At 39.5% G+C, this 15,282-nt stretch overlaps 1 protein-coding gene across 1 annotated transcript; it reads right to left on the reverse strand.

Annotated features, from left to right (window-relative positions):
• Positions 1 to 809: 809 nt before the first annotated feature.
• On the reverse strand, positions 810 to 1,228 carry LOC115516328 (60S ribosomal protein L28-like). The gene is given in 2 exon segments (XM_032593488.1): positions 810 to 1,034; positions 1,036 to 1,228. Coding segments are annotated over 2 exon segments (390 nt in total). The 5' UTR covers positions 1,201 to 1,228.
• Between the last annotated feature and the right edge of the window lie 14,054 nt (positions 1,229 to 15,282).

The following is a 15,282-nucleotide window of genomic DNA, read 5'->3' on the forward strand; positions in this document are numbered from 1 at the left end:
TAGCTTTTGTTTTTCCTATTTGAATCTACTGATGCCCTACGATTCTGAGGAAGTTACATTTATGGTATTATTATCACTTCCCATTGAATAGATCTTGGAATTACATCAAACTTAGAATCTAGAGTTCCAATGATGATTTTTTTTTTTTTTTTTTTTTTTTTTTTTTTTTTTTTTTTTTTTGTAGCTGAGACCTGAAATCCAGTGATCCATGTGTATGCTCTAGGTGCCTAACTGAGTAAGTTTCCCCTCAATCTGATTGGAGATCCAATCCTGGATTATGAGGAAGGTTCAGCAAGGCCATGGGGGAGCCCTTAAGCCAAAATCACCTGTCAGGGAGTCCCACATTTTCCAGTAACATACTTGCTTCAGGATCCCTACCAGGTTCCATGGTTAATTATGAGCAGCCCTTGGGAGACGTACCTTCAGCACAAACACACATTTGGATTTCAGACCCTGGTCAATTAGACTTGTAGTTGATCATTGAAGTATATTATCATGGCCTCTAGCCACCACTGCTTTTCTCTGCTCAATCCAGACTACTGCAATATTTTTCTTAGATGCATTTGATGAGAATGGAACCTAGAACAGAACCCTGTTCCACTAAAAATGTCATTTTAGATTATATATATATATAATATATATTATATATAATATAATTATATAATATATAATATAATAATATATAATTATATATATAATTATATATAATATATAGGTATCTATAATATATCTATATATATTATAACCCCCCCTTCCCCCCCCGCGGAGGTGGTTGACGTCTTTATTGCTCTGGAAGTGGAGGCAGGCGTTCAGGAACTTTTGGTGGTGCTGGCGTGCCTCCTTTTCACCATCACAGGGTTCTGGCTGCGCAGGATGGCGCTGGTTCTGTGAATAGCAGCAATGTTCTTGTTCTTCTTGTGACGGATGCTGCTGAGAGTGGCCTGGGCATTCTTGTTGGTCTGCATGTAGGAGGTGGCAGGTTTTCGCTGGCCAGATCTCTGCCTAATGACCACAACCACCCCTTTGCAGTTGGCTGGCTGCGGGCTCCACGCCCACAGTCTTGTGGTTAATCATCCCATCGTAGAAGAACGAGTTGCGTGCCTTCAGGTTATTGGGCAAAGGGTTGTACATCTGCTTGTTGCCCTTGATCAGGAAGCTGGAGCGGTTCTGCATGACCATCCATTGCAGGTGGGCCGACATGGCGGCAGCCCCTTTCCCTACAGCAGCTAGAAACAGAAAGAGCTGTATAATGTATTTTTAATACAACCCATCGAAACCATTAGAAAATTATGATGGAATTGAGTGATTTTTTTCTCTTGTTGATGAATATATCATCCAAGATTGTATCTAATTGATAATTTGCCCAAATTGGAATATGTGTCTAGAAATCACCTGCTACATAAATGGGCTAAATCTGTCAACAAAAAAACGAGGTAAGACATGCATGATTTACGTTTAGTGAACTCATGTCACTTCCTACTGAACATTTGTTTCCAATTGTTAATAAACCATATTTTAATAATAATTTCTAAGATTTTCTATGGAATTAATTTCACTCTCCAGTATAGTATAGAATTCTTGGATTTTTTTTCAAGTGTTCTTTATTTTTTTAACTTCTTATATTTTTATTTAAGTATAATTAACATAGAGCATTATATTAGTGTCAGGTGCATAATATAATGATTTAACAATTCTATACATCACTCAATGTTTACCATAACTGTACCTTTTTAAAAGTGTTTATTTTTTGGTAAAGAGAGAGGGAGATGGGGAGGCAGAGAGAGAGAGAGAGAGAGAGAGAGAGAGAGAGAATCCCAAGCAGGCTCAGCACTATTAGCACAGAGCCTGACACATGGCTTAATCTCACAAATCCTGAGATCATGACCTGAGCAGAAATCAATAGTCCAATGCTTAACTGACTGGGCCACCCAGGTGCCCCTGATAAGAGTACTCATAATCCCTTTCATTGCTTCACCCATCCCACCGCTCACCTCCCCCAGGCAACCACCAGTTCACTATTTTAAGTGTTTTGTTTTGTTTTTAGATTCCACACATGAGTGAAATCATATCATATTTTTCTTTCTCTGATTTCATTTAGCATTATATCCTCTAGATACATCCATGTTGCAAATGGCAAGATTTCATTCTTTTTTATGGCTCAGTCCTTGATTTTTAATTTAAAAAGAAATTATAACATTTTTCCCCTGCTCTAGTATTTTGGTTATCTCTGATTATTAACAATGCCTCAAGAAATAGTTCAATGGTATGCGACATTTTATTTGAAAGTTCCTTTTTTAACCTGGGTTATAATTCGTCTGGGACAAAAGATATGAAGTCATTTAGAAAAAGAATTGCTTTCTTACAATCTTACATTTCTTGGGTTTCAATTTCCTCTCACCAACATTATTTTTGCTATCCTTGACAGAGAAGATGGAAATAAAATAAAAGTTGAGTGGTATGGCCTTTTCTTTGTCATGTGTTATAAAAATGTTACTCTGAAGCAACATGCTCATTTTCTCTGAACATAACTTCAAAACCCTATTTTGCGTGTCTTTAGAATTTTTGGCAAGCCTCACTGCATTATGGTTATTGGCCTTTTAAAAATCATTCTTATACTTTTTAGCCATTCTTACATATTTGTTGTTGGTCACGCCCCTTTCTTCTCTCTTTTGTACATGTTCTCTTTTATAAATGAATTCAACTACCTTTTGTCCTTTTCACAATCCAGTGATTAGTGTGGCCATGAGCTGTGAATTATCATCAACTCTGTGCTCCTGGTTCTTATGGAAAATTAGGAGAGAAAGAAAGACAGAGAAAGAGAGAGAGAGAGAGAGAGAGAGAGAGAGAGAGAGAGAGAGAGAGAGATTTGTCATCAAAATCCATAGTGTGAATCTATTTCTGTGTATGTCTCTTCATCCTAATTTTTCTTCATTAAAAAAATCATATTCTTTATAAAAATAACCTCAGTTTTCTTTTGGCATCTTAAAAACAAACACGGAGTTTTTGTGTGTTTTTTTCATATTATATGTAAGTTTTTCAATAATGCACGTTTTGATTATAGTTCTAAAATTGAATTCGATTTTGTTCATTTTCCAGTGAAATGGAATTATGATACCAAATGGCATAAGGACAATACTTTATGCTGGTAATTAAATGGAAGACTACATAGAATTCCATGTTGCTCAGGAAGATCTGGATTTAATAAAATGGAGGCCTACTGAAGAAGATTTAGATATATCAGTTATTAAGTCCCTTATATAGGTAAGAAGTCAAGGCTCAGAAACTTTAGAGACTAATTTGTCCACGAGAGTAGGGCAAACTTTAAACTCTTCAGGAATTTGTTTCCTAGAAGTCAGCAGCAGCCTTGGGAACATTTCTTAATTCTAAGCTATTTGTACAGATGTGTATTTTTGTCTTTCTATAGTTCCCAAGGTTTTAGTTTACTTATTTATGTTTCTCTAGGTATTACTACATATGTTTCTACTAGGGTTCTTCTCATTAGAAGGTACAGAGCTCTAGAGTCAGGACTGTGGGTAAGTGGATGCCACTTATGTAAGTCACATAAACTTTCCAAACATGTTTCTGGACTTGGAGGATCAAATGTATTGGTAAGAATATTAATATGTATAAAGCACTTTAAACACACATAAGCTATTTTTATTGGATTATGCAGGGAATATAAGCTCTATCTGAACCAAGTTGCTAGCATACAAAAATATTGAAGAGGATTTTTCAACTAAAAATAGGTGGAATTCACATGTATATTCACAAGGCCTGAAACTTCTATTTTCTCAGGTAGCCAAGAATCAAGTATGAGAATGAAAAGAATAACAAGGTGGGGATGATTAAATAATAGACCTGCTAATTAGAATAATTGATAGCTATAGAAAATGATTAATCCTATATTTAAAAAACTATAAAAGGTAGTTTTCTTTTTAAATTTTCTTTCTTTCTTTCTTTCTTTCTTTCTTTCTTTCTTTCTTTCTTTCTTTCTTTCTTTCTTTCTTTCTTTCTTTCTCCTACCTTGATATTTGTCAACAGTAGTAGGTTGCTTAGTGTAGAGAAAATGCCAACAAATGCCCACTGGGGATCATACAGAAAGGACAAAAGGTATTTTATTTACATTACGACCCAAATCGCATAAGAATCTAAAGCACCAGAGATGAATACACTGCACATGAAATGGCTGCACCTGTTATTAATTTCATTTTAACAAAATAGTAGTCATTCAGTTATGTCCAGTTGTCAAATAGCACTTTTAGCATACCATTCTTTGGTCCAGAAGTTAAAGTAATGTATTGCATGTAAATTGTGGAACTAAGTCAAAATGATTATTTAATACCTACTGAACACACTTAATATAATATGTAGTGCTATTTACAGGATCATAAAAATGACTTATCTACAGTTCAACAAAATTTCATATGAGACAACACACCCTTCTGCATTATGGATAGACAAAAACTAAAACCCCAAACACATTAAATCTACTTAGATTTTTTAAAGCTCATTAATGTACTCTTAAACTAGTATTGTATAAGAGTTAAAATTCAGCATTAAAGAAAGTGCTCTGTTGTAAGTTTTATCCTTGTGAAGTTCATTAAATCTCCTTAATGCATCTGTTATAAGTCCTCTACATCAGGCAGAAATTAGTATAAGGAGTTTTAAATCATGTTCATCCTCTTAAAATGGTTTAAAATATGCTTATGTACAGTTACTAAGTACAATCAAGTATTTTTATTATAATAAGTAATTTGAAAAATTCCCATTATAAATCATCTAAAAACATTCTTGCTGGAAACAGAACTGTGAGCTCTAAAGTTTACTTCTGCTTTTCAAATTCTTAATCCTATAGTTTGATGTAGGTTTGTAATCAGATCTGTTTCAACACATCAGAACTACCCTAGCCCTGTCCAAGGTTATGCAGTTTAACAGAGGACAGCATTTTTACTCAGCAAATTTTACAAGGTGGAATGAAAATATGTTGGTAGATTAATGATATAGTATTCTTTATGATTAAATTTTCAAATGAAGAGTTGCAGCATCAAGTAGTGGAAATAACACTGGGGCTGGAGTTGGGAGAACTGAATCAGAGCTCGTTTAATGGCTTGAGTAACCTTGGGAAGTCACTTGTTCTCTGTGAGGCTGTTTTTCTCCTCAGTTTGAATGGATGTTAAAATCCAACTCATAGCATCACTGAGGAGCAACTTTGTGAAAGTCCGCAGTTCAGTGTCACTTTTCTACTAGTCAATAAATATTTATTTTTTTAATTTTATAAGAAATAGGGAAGGTTTCATACTCTAGTAATATATATATATATATATATATGTATTCAAAGCCTTAATTATCACATGTATCACATGACTTTAATGTTTAGCTAGACATATTAAAAGGTGTAATTTGCTCATTAAATGACCATATGAATTTGGTCATTTGGTTTGGAAGGACTACTGCATTTATTTGACAGAATGATCCTGATTTTATTGTTTGACTTGGTGAGAAAAAGGGTGGATGGCCACTCTATATATAAACACAGCCAGGTTTAGTACATCAAAATATACAGGTTTATAGAACCTCTAAAATTTAGATGTTGATCGTTTCAGCTAAGAAAAAAAAAAAAACGTTAACCTGGATGTTTTTTGTTTTTGTTTTTGTTTTTTTCCCTCAGCAAATCTAAGGCAGGTCAGCAACTCTATTACTGTAAATATCTGCCTTTGGTGTTGCTTGGGGAATTGGTAGGAATCATGGAAAAACCTAGCTTGGAAGTGACCTCTAGGCTTCATTTCCCTAGCTTCTGGAGGAGGGATGTATTTGAGAAGCAGTGTATTTAAGCGTCAGGAGATTAGGGTGTGGGTATGAGCCAAGACATTGTTGGTTGCTGCTTGATGAGGTGACTTATTTGTGGAGTGGGACCAACAACGGTGTTGGAAGCTAGGTGATCTCGGCCTGAGGCACTGTGCTGTAATGGTAGACACATGTACAACAAGATTAATGGGAAAGGAGGCTTAACAGAGTGTTGAAGTGTTAAAGAGGGAACTCAAAGGCCTTGTCCATCTGGATTGACCTTCAGGTTGAAACTAGGTAGAGCCAAATGCCTATATGCTATTTGCCTTGGAGTGCTCCTCTGTCACATGGAAATAGGATTTTTTGTTTGTTTATTTCTGATGTGAATCAACTCTTCAACATGAAATGTTAACAAAAAACATCTTGCCTAGGGTTTAAAAATGTATTCAATGCAGAAAGTCTTGAAAATATTTAATGCTTCAAATAATTTTCCCCAGCCTCTAAGGTATCTTGTACTAAAAGTGTCTTTTTGTTGAAATATTTTTAAAAATATTGGTTTCCACTTTCACTTTTTTGTTCCCAGGACAACTGTTCCTCTGAACCACAACTGCTCCTTTCTTTTATTTTTTTCAGGTTTTGAAATAACCCATCCTGCATCCATAAACAACTTGCCTTGATGGCTAGCCAAGACTCTGTCCTGCCACAGACCTCCTCCTACTTTCATTTCTTACCCCAAGGAGCAGTAAACATGAATCCTGACCCATTAATGGAGCCCCAGAACTGAGAAGAGATACATTGCTGCTAAACAGGTAGAAATAAAAACAATGCCTCTCTTCGATAATATTAAATGTGCTGGGAAGACAGTCTCCAAGAGAAAGGATAAATAATCTACATAATGAAGAATTAGTTAGCAGTGTTATGTAAATATTGTAGCAGCATCAATGAGGAGGTAAGCAGAAGTATTTTAAGACACTATATTATACAATGCACTGTGCACTGTTTCCTGGTGATAAGGTTTTTAAAGCATCTTTATAAGCTCTTCTTCTCTGTTGTGACAGGATTATTTTTGCACCTTTGGAAAGCAACTGAAAAAAGAAGCTTGGAAAAAATCCTGCCTAACAAAGCAGCCATACTCAAATAGCTAAAACTATAAGAAAGAACTGATTGAAGATACAAGAATAGATTTAAGATGTAAGATTAAAACATGATAAAAAATGATATCCTCATTTTTTTCAATGCTGTGTATTCTTGTCAGTGTAGCGAAATGCTAAAATGGCAAAGGATTAAACTGTTTTTATTATGCCCCTGAATTTTAAGTAGTGACTGAAACATATATTTTATATAATAACATCCAGACAAAACAACACATATAAGGATAAAGGTAGGTGAGTGGAAAATGTAATGTACAAATTATCCAAAAGGAAATTAGTTTAAAGCAATTTTTTAGCTACTGGCATCAATAAGTTGACTCCCCGCTACTTTTTAGAAAAAGTTGGCATACGTTTTCTTCTTGCTACACCCCTGAAAACCTCAGTTTTAGAATGACGAAACATTTAAATCTTTTGGAACTATCTAGATTTTAGGTATTTCTTCTGAACGTGTTGACTCTTGATTTGACAATGGTGCACAAATCACTGAAATTCACAAATTCTAAATCTCACTTAAAATTTTTTTTAATGTTTATTTTTTTTGAAGAAGAGAGAGACAGAACATGAGTGGGGGAGGGACAGAGAGAGAGAGAGGAGACACAGAATCTGAAGCAGGCTTCAGGCTCTGAGCCATCAGCACACAGCCTGTCGTGGGGCTCAAACCCACGAACCATGAGATCATGACTTGAGCCAAAGTTAGATGCTTAACTGACTGAGCCACTCAGGCGCTCCTCTAAATCTCACTTTAGATATTGGTTCAAGAAATGTTAATATTTCAATTTAGTGAAATGGCAAAAAGGTAGATAATAGATAAAGAGAAATGGAAATGTTTCAGATAATAAAAGAATTGAATAATTAGGTAAAATTAATCAGCCTTCAATACAATGAGCTTTTGATTGTCTAGCAATGTTTGTATCATTTGTAGACTCTCCACAGAGAATGTTTAACTGAAGGATGCCCTTCTCTCTATATTCTTCCTATTGCCACTGGTTGTTGTATACTCAGGAAAGGCAAACACATTTTAATATTAATTATATTTCAGTCAAGAGGCCACCAGAGGAGGGATATGTCTGGGAATAGAAGCCAGAAGCCCAAATATACTGAATGAAAGTACATAAACATAGATACAAGGAAAATCTTTAGGTTAAAATCAGGTTAAAAAGGAGAGTAAGTATAGAAATACAGGCACAGGCTAGAATCTAGGAGTTGCATCCAGGTAACCAAAGAAGTTGAACAGGCAATAGATGAGAACAGAATGCATTTAGCAGTGGCAATCAGGTGTCCAGAAATGAATCAGGTGTCTGGGGGCTTAGGATAGCAAGCTCAAGGTCAAAGGCTTACAGAAAAAAAATATTCTTCCATATTGGAAAAAATCTTGCTTCAGATGTTATTTATAATCCCAGGCCCAAGACATGTTGAATTCAATTCAGTTTATGAATAACTAGGATGTATAAAATCACACTCTCTCTGTGCATTCCTAGTTGATTGCAGTTGATATTCTTTCTTATTTCATTGTGACTAAAAGCACTTGTGAAAGACTGTATACCATGAGGAATGTAGGGGCCACTTTCAGGCAAACAGGCTTGAATAATGTAATGTAGAAAGGGCCCACAGGCAACACCTGGCTGACTTTAAACAGGCCCATCAGGTGACCCACCTGGAAATATACATATATTTGGCATATATCCATATGGCACTAACTGACCAATGGGCTACTTAGTACTAGGCACTGTTACTGAAAAAGGGAAGATTCCATACATTGCCATGCTTCCTCATCTTCCCCCTTTAAAGCAGCCCTCACCCACTGCCTCCCGGTGGACAGTCTCTCCTCTGCTGTCCTGCCCACCACTCCCTAGTGGTGTATTCAATAAATTTCTACCTGCTTTGTTCTGCCTCAGGTGAATTCTTTTACCTTCAGTGCCACCAACTTCCACCCGATCTTTGCCCCCACATTTGGAGGCCCCCATCCGATCCAGAGACACCCCATTTAGGCACCACATTTGGTGTCCCATATGGGGGGACTTTGTGGCCCACCCCACACTTGGGGGAACTCTGCACAAGGAGCCTTTGCTCTCCCCAGATTCTCCAGGAATCTCTTGGGACTTTCCTTGGTGGACCAACTCTAGTACTCCTTGGGGAACTGATGATGTGCATCAGCAGAGGTTACTTCTAGGTGAGGATCTGAAGTCCCAAGGGGGAACCAGCCAGATCACCCTTGCCTGAAAGTGTGAAGGATTTCACCTTTTGCCTTCTGGAGGGACCCTCCACTCCCTCCTTTCTCTTTTTTGGCTCTTTAGTAGTCTAACCCTAGTAATGTTGCAGGATTTTATTGTTGTTGTTAATATATATATAATTATTTTTAAATTTACATCTGAGTTAGTTAGCATATGGTGCAATAATGATTTCAGGAGTAGAATCCAGTGATTCGCCTTTTACATACCCAATGCTCATCCCAACGAGTGTCCTCCTTAATGCCCTTTGCCCATTTAGCCTATCCCCCCACCCACAACCCCTCCAGCAACCCTGTTTGTTCTCTGTATTTAAGAGTTTGTTTTGTCCCCTCCCTGTTTTTATATTATTTTTGCTTCCCGGCCCTATGTTCATCTGTTTTGTATCTTAAATTCCACATACGAGTGAAGTCATATGATATTTGTCTTTCTCTAATTTTGCTTACACTCTACACTTACACAATACACTCTAGTTCCATCCACATTTGTTGCAATTGGCAAGATTTCATTCTTTTTGATTGTTGAGTATACATTGTATATACGTACATCTTTACCCACTCATCTGTCGATGGACATTTGGACTCTTTCCGTATTTTGGCTATTGTTGATAGCGCTGCTATAAACATTTGGGTGCACGTGCCCCTTTGAAACAGCACACTTGTATCCCTTGGATAGATACCTAGTAGTAGAACTACTGGATCGTGGGGTAGTTCTATTTTTAATTTTTTGAGGAAACTCCATACTGTTTGCTAGAGCGGCTGCACCAGTTTGCATTCCTACCAGCAGTCTGTTGCAGGATTTTTTACCTCAGGATTTGTCTCACAGCTTGGAAGAATGAAGAGGTGGACACAGGCTAAAATGAGCAGCAGGCACAAGTTTATTAGAGTATAAGATCAGAAAGTAAGAATAGCCTCAAAGCTCTCTTTTCAGAGTGGGGGCATTAGAAAGTGAATACCCCCCCCGCCCCCCCCCCACACTATAGGCAAGGGACTTTGTTTTATAAATTTTTGATTGGCCCCTTTTCTTCTCTGGTTCTACCCTTATTGCCTAGGTTGACCAACTGGATTGGTTGGCTCCTATTGTATGAGGGGTGGTCTATGGCCATACCAGTTGCTTGTGGGTGATCCTTGAAGGTGTACTTATGTTTAGTCAGGTCTTTTGTCAAATTCCTGAGGGAAACCTGAGGGGTGGGTAGGTGTTGTCTGTCACATTCTTAAGAGGAACCTTAAGCCTGAGGGGTTTGCGGTGGTCAGACACTCCCAGCATCGTTTCAAAAGAAGCGCTTTCCCCCTCCCGGGGACCTCAGTTCCTTACCTTTCCCTCTCTGCCTACAGAATCTTATCTTTTATAGTACTCCTCTAACAATGGAAGGCCACTGGCCAGGATAGCCCCCTGGTGGGGTCTGAAGGTCTGAGAGCAAACAGGTCAGACTGCTCGCACCTGTGTGGGTAAAGAACCCCTTCCCGTTGCTCTCTCGCTCTGTCCTCCGCAGTCTGTTCCCAAAGTCTGCGGCAATTAAGAGTTCGCCCGGGGCGAATCCGCACAGGATGTGGACTCTGTTGGGACCCTTTCCAGACACAGGCTCTCAGCCGCCTCACTTCTTTCTCCTTCCGCCCCTCTGCCTGTGTTCCCCGGGGATCCAGCTGCCATCTTGACCTGCGGACAATGCGTTTCCGCGCGTCTGAGGGGGTGAGTCTTCCCTCTCCTTGTTCCGATTCGGTCTGGCCACGGTGGTCTCCGGCTATCCCTGCTGCCAAGGGACGCCCCAACAGGAAGTTCCATGCCTTTTGCCGGGACCCTCTCGGTCGGGCACCCCAAAAAGTTTCGTCCCGAAACTGCCGTGACTCCTGTCTGGCGTGGGACGCCACCAGGAGTCCACCACCTCCTATTAGGTGCAGTCCTTTATCAGGTCAGCAGGCCAACCTGACTGAAATCGAGACCTGCGTCAGAGCTGCACTACCTTCGGCGGGAGGTCCCTTTGGGAGTCAGCGGCCTGTCCTTCCCACCTCCTCGCTCTTGGGCTGTCTTCTTTAACAAATTTGGCTCCCAAAGCCTGATGTTTCCTGGCCTCAGGACAAACGCCCAGATCCAGAGGTATGGCTCTCCCACGGAACTCTCTCTTCTAATACTATTTTCCAGCTTGACCTCCTTTGCTGCAACCCCTGCCAATGGTCAGAAGTCCCCTACGTGCCTTGCTTCATTTCATGGCCCTAAATCAGGACGCTGACGTAAGAGCCTCTTGCCGAATGTGTTTGGCTGATAATCAGCTGCCTTCCGACATATTGGACGCTGACTCTCTCACTGTTCCAACTCCTAATAGATGTGGGGGCCTCTCCCTCACTCATTTACCCGGTTAATGACTATGATACTTGGAGCCAGCTGTCTCTGGTGAGTCTACCTTGGGATGGGGTCTTTAAGGAATATATTCTCAAGCAGTTGCTGAAACTCTCTTTGGGGAAGGTCCTTGTCTTCTCCAAGGCTTGACATGAACTGCCTATATTTTTACTTGCTAGGTGGGTGGGAGGGTGGGGGAAACGTGGTTTCTGCTCCCCTGTGGGAGCTGATAAGCCAAAGCCAAGTTTAAGAACCAGGAATCCTTTTTCTCTGCCTTCTGGCAGTACTCTGAGTACTCAGTACTCTGTACTCAGTAGTCAGTACTCTGCCTCTTCTGCCTTCCCTTCCTCCCATTTCTACACCACCTTGTGTGCAGCCCGCATAACTGGTTCTATGTCATCATGGGGCCACTTCCTAACCCTCTCTGTCCAGGAGTGAAGACCACCCTCTTGGACTTACACTGCTCACTTTAGATTTCCTCACCTGTGCCCCAGGTAAAAACTGAGGTGGGAAACAAATTGACTTTAAGTGGACCCAGGTGGAACGTCATGTGGTCTTTTAACTAATTGAGACTTTCATTCTACCAAGGGTTGCTAAAGGTCAAATAAGCTTGTGTTATCTCTGTTGCAATTTGTCCCCAAAACGATGAGTTATAAATGATGGTTAATTTTGTCTGTCTCAAAGTTCTTATAGGTAATTGTTAAGATAGCTTTCAAAGCCTTTGGTAACCTGAAACTTTAAAGTTTTGCTTAGATGATAAATGGGATTGAATTCATTGGATATCATTTTCCAAATAAGATAAAATACTAAAGCATTGATTACTAATATATGGTTTATCTACTTTTGACTTATTGCGAAGAAACTAAGGATATTTGGGCCTGTTGGAAAACATACTTTGTGCTTAATAGATTTCACACATTTGCCATTTAAAGAATACTGGTGTAACAGTTCACAATTAGTTATTACTTAGTTTTCACCAGAGACTAAGGTTTCTCAGAGCTCAAAATTCTGCTCTTCTCCTTTATAAACACAAAGTTTTTAGATCGTTAGTCTGCTCTTGGTAAGAAAATGTAAACGAAATTGTTTTTTCTTTGCCTAGAAAAACCAATTTCTATGTTTTGTCTTTATCAAGTGTTTGATGACCCATAATTCTATTTAGGCATGTGCATTACAATTTTTTTTAATGTTTATTTTATTTTATTTTTTTTTTAAATTTTTTTTTTTTCAACGTTTATTTATTTTTGGGACAGACAGAGACAGAGCATGAACGGGGGAGGGGCAGAGAGAGGGAGACACAGAATCGGAAACAGGCTCCAGGCTCCGAGCCATCAGCCCAGAGCCTGACGCGGGGCTCGAACTCACGGACCGTGAGATCGTGACCTGGCTGAAGTCGGACGCTTAACCGACTGCGCCACCCAGGCGCCCCTTTAATGTTTATTTTTGAGAGAGAGAGAGAGAGAGAGTGGGCAAGGGGTAGAGAGAGAGGGAGACACAGAATCCAAAGCAGGCTCCAGGCTCCAGGCTCCAAGCTGTCAGCACAGAGCCCGACACAGGGCTCGAATCCACGAACCGAACCGCGAGATCATGACTTGAGCTGAAGTTGGAGGCTTAACCGACTGAACCACCCAGGTGCCCCTAGGCATTGCATTTAAACTTTCTAAGGTATTAACAAACTTCCCCAAGATTTAAAATTCTAAACAAAACCTCTGACTAATTGGGCTTATTTGGTATGTTACCTTCTGGTATAAGGTCCTGACTCTGTTCTGAGTATTAGAGTGTTTTGTGTCACAGAAATAACTGAATTTCCATGTCAATTGCATCATAATGAACTTAGAAAAACACTCTCAATACGTTCCTCCTGAGACTCTCAAGAGCTCTCGTTCCCAATTCCAAGACTTCATTCTCCACCTTTTTGTTCAGGATGACCTCTCTGAATTCACTTGGTCAGAAATCATAACTTAGCTGGAGCTGTTCCCTCCTTGATGTCCTACTCTCACAATTCAGTCCTCCCCACTTTTGGGGCTAAGTTTTCTTTTCCAGGTTATCCTCCTTTTGGCTTCCTCCTTCTGGGACTGTGCAACACAAGGATGGATTTCCTGGAAAGAAATCTATTCATGGATATCTTGGCTTCACTTCTTAGGACCCCTGGCCTCAATACTTCTACTCTTAATTATTGATCCCCCTCTCTTTAATCTCTTTGTTAAATTTGTCTCTTATAGAATCCAACAATTCTGTATATGAATGATGGTTAAATAGGGATTCTAATCCATACCATCGGAGGGTCCCCTCCCCCAAATCCCATGGTCCTGGCTGCCAAGGGATTTCACTCAAATCACTTATTAGCAAGTTAATATAATACCATGCTCTGGTCTATAAATGCCCAGAACCCCTGATGGAGCAACAAATTTAAGTAGGGACATTTCTATGCCTTTCATTCAGGAAGAAGCTTCTGAAGATGAAACCTCCACCCAAATGCCAAAGATTTGTCATTGTTGATCTGTCAAAGGGGAATATGGAGGCTACTTTCAGGCACACAGACTTGAACAATGGAATATGGAAAGGGCCCACAGTGACCAACCACCTGGCTGAATACAAACAGGCCCATTAGAATGACCCACCTCAAAATGTCCATAGGCCCTAAGTAACCAATGGGCGACTTAAAACTAGGCACAGTTACCAAAAAAGGGAAAATTCCATACATTGCCATACCTCCTCAGTTTTCCTCCTTAAAAGCAGCCACCCCCCTCTCCCGCCCACCACTGCCTTGTTGCAGACAGCCTCTCTGCTGTCCTGCCCACCACTCTTTTGGTGTATTCAGTAAACTATTTCCTTTGTTCTGCATCAGGTGAATTCTTTCATCTTCTGTGCTACTGGCTTCCACAGGATCTTTGCCCCACATTTGGAAGCCCCCTTCTAATTGAGAAACAACCCATTTAGGCACCACAGGAAGAATTAGCCTTATAAAATCTATCTTCTCTCACTGCCAGCTGTTTACCAAATCTCATTACAGTGTAAATACATGAATAGATAATGCACTGCAGGAAAGTCAGGATGGAAAGAGATTGGAAGGTATTTGTTAGCTATGTTAGTGGTGATGTGGTTGGAACTTGAGATGCCACTGAGCTTATCTGAGTTTACACTTCATTTGAGGTTGAAAACAGAACTGGGAACAAAGTCTGTAAGCTTGCTTTCCTTGAGTTGTCATTTAGGATTTTGGAGATATTTATGAGGAGCAGACTTCTTCAAATCTTTGGGAAATCATTGACTTTAAGGTTAATTTTACTTTACAACTTATCTTGTCCTATTGAGTGAGATCTAATTGAACAGAGCAGCCACTATCATAAGCCTGTTAGAATCAACATTTCTGTGAAAGAAAAACTCCAGGGAACTTGATATGAAAATGGCTATTCTAAAGAAGATGAGGGTTTTGTTGGTATATATTTACCAATGTTGAGTTTTGAATTGTCACACAAGGCAAGGAATGTTAATTTGGGCAAACTTCCGTACCTCCAAGATATCCACTTGTGAAAAACAAAATTTGAAATTTTTTTTTAATGTTTATATTTATTTTTGAGACAGGGACAGAGCACGAGTGGGGGAGGGGCAGAGAGAGAGGGACACATAGAATCTGAAGTAGGCTCCAGGCCCAGAGCTGTCAGCACAGAGCCTAATGTGGGGCTCAAACTCACGAACCCTGAGATCATGACCTGAACCGAAGTTGGACGCTTAACCGACTGAGCCACCCAGGCGCCCCAAGGAAAACGGAATTTAAAAAACCTGAATTATCC

This window comes from Lynx canadensis, chromosome B3 (genome assembly GCF_007474595.2).
Source record: "Lynx canadensis isolate LIC74 chromosome B3, mLynCan4.pri.v2, whole genome shotgun sequence".
Lineage (NCBI taxonomy): Eukaryota > Metazoa > Chordata > Mammalia > Carnivora > Felidae > Lynx > Lynx canadensis.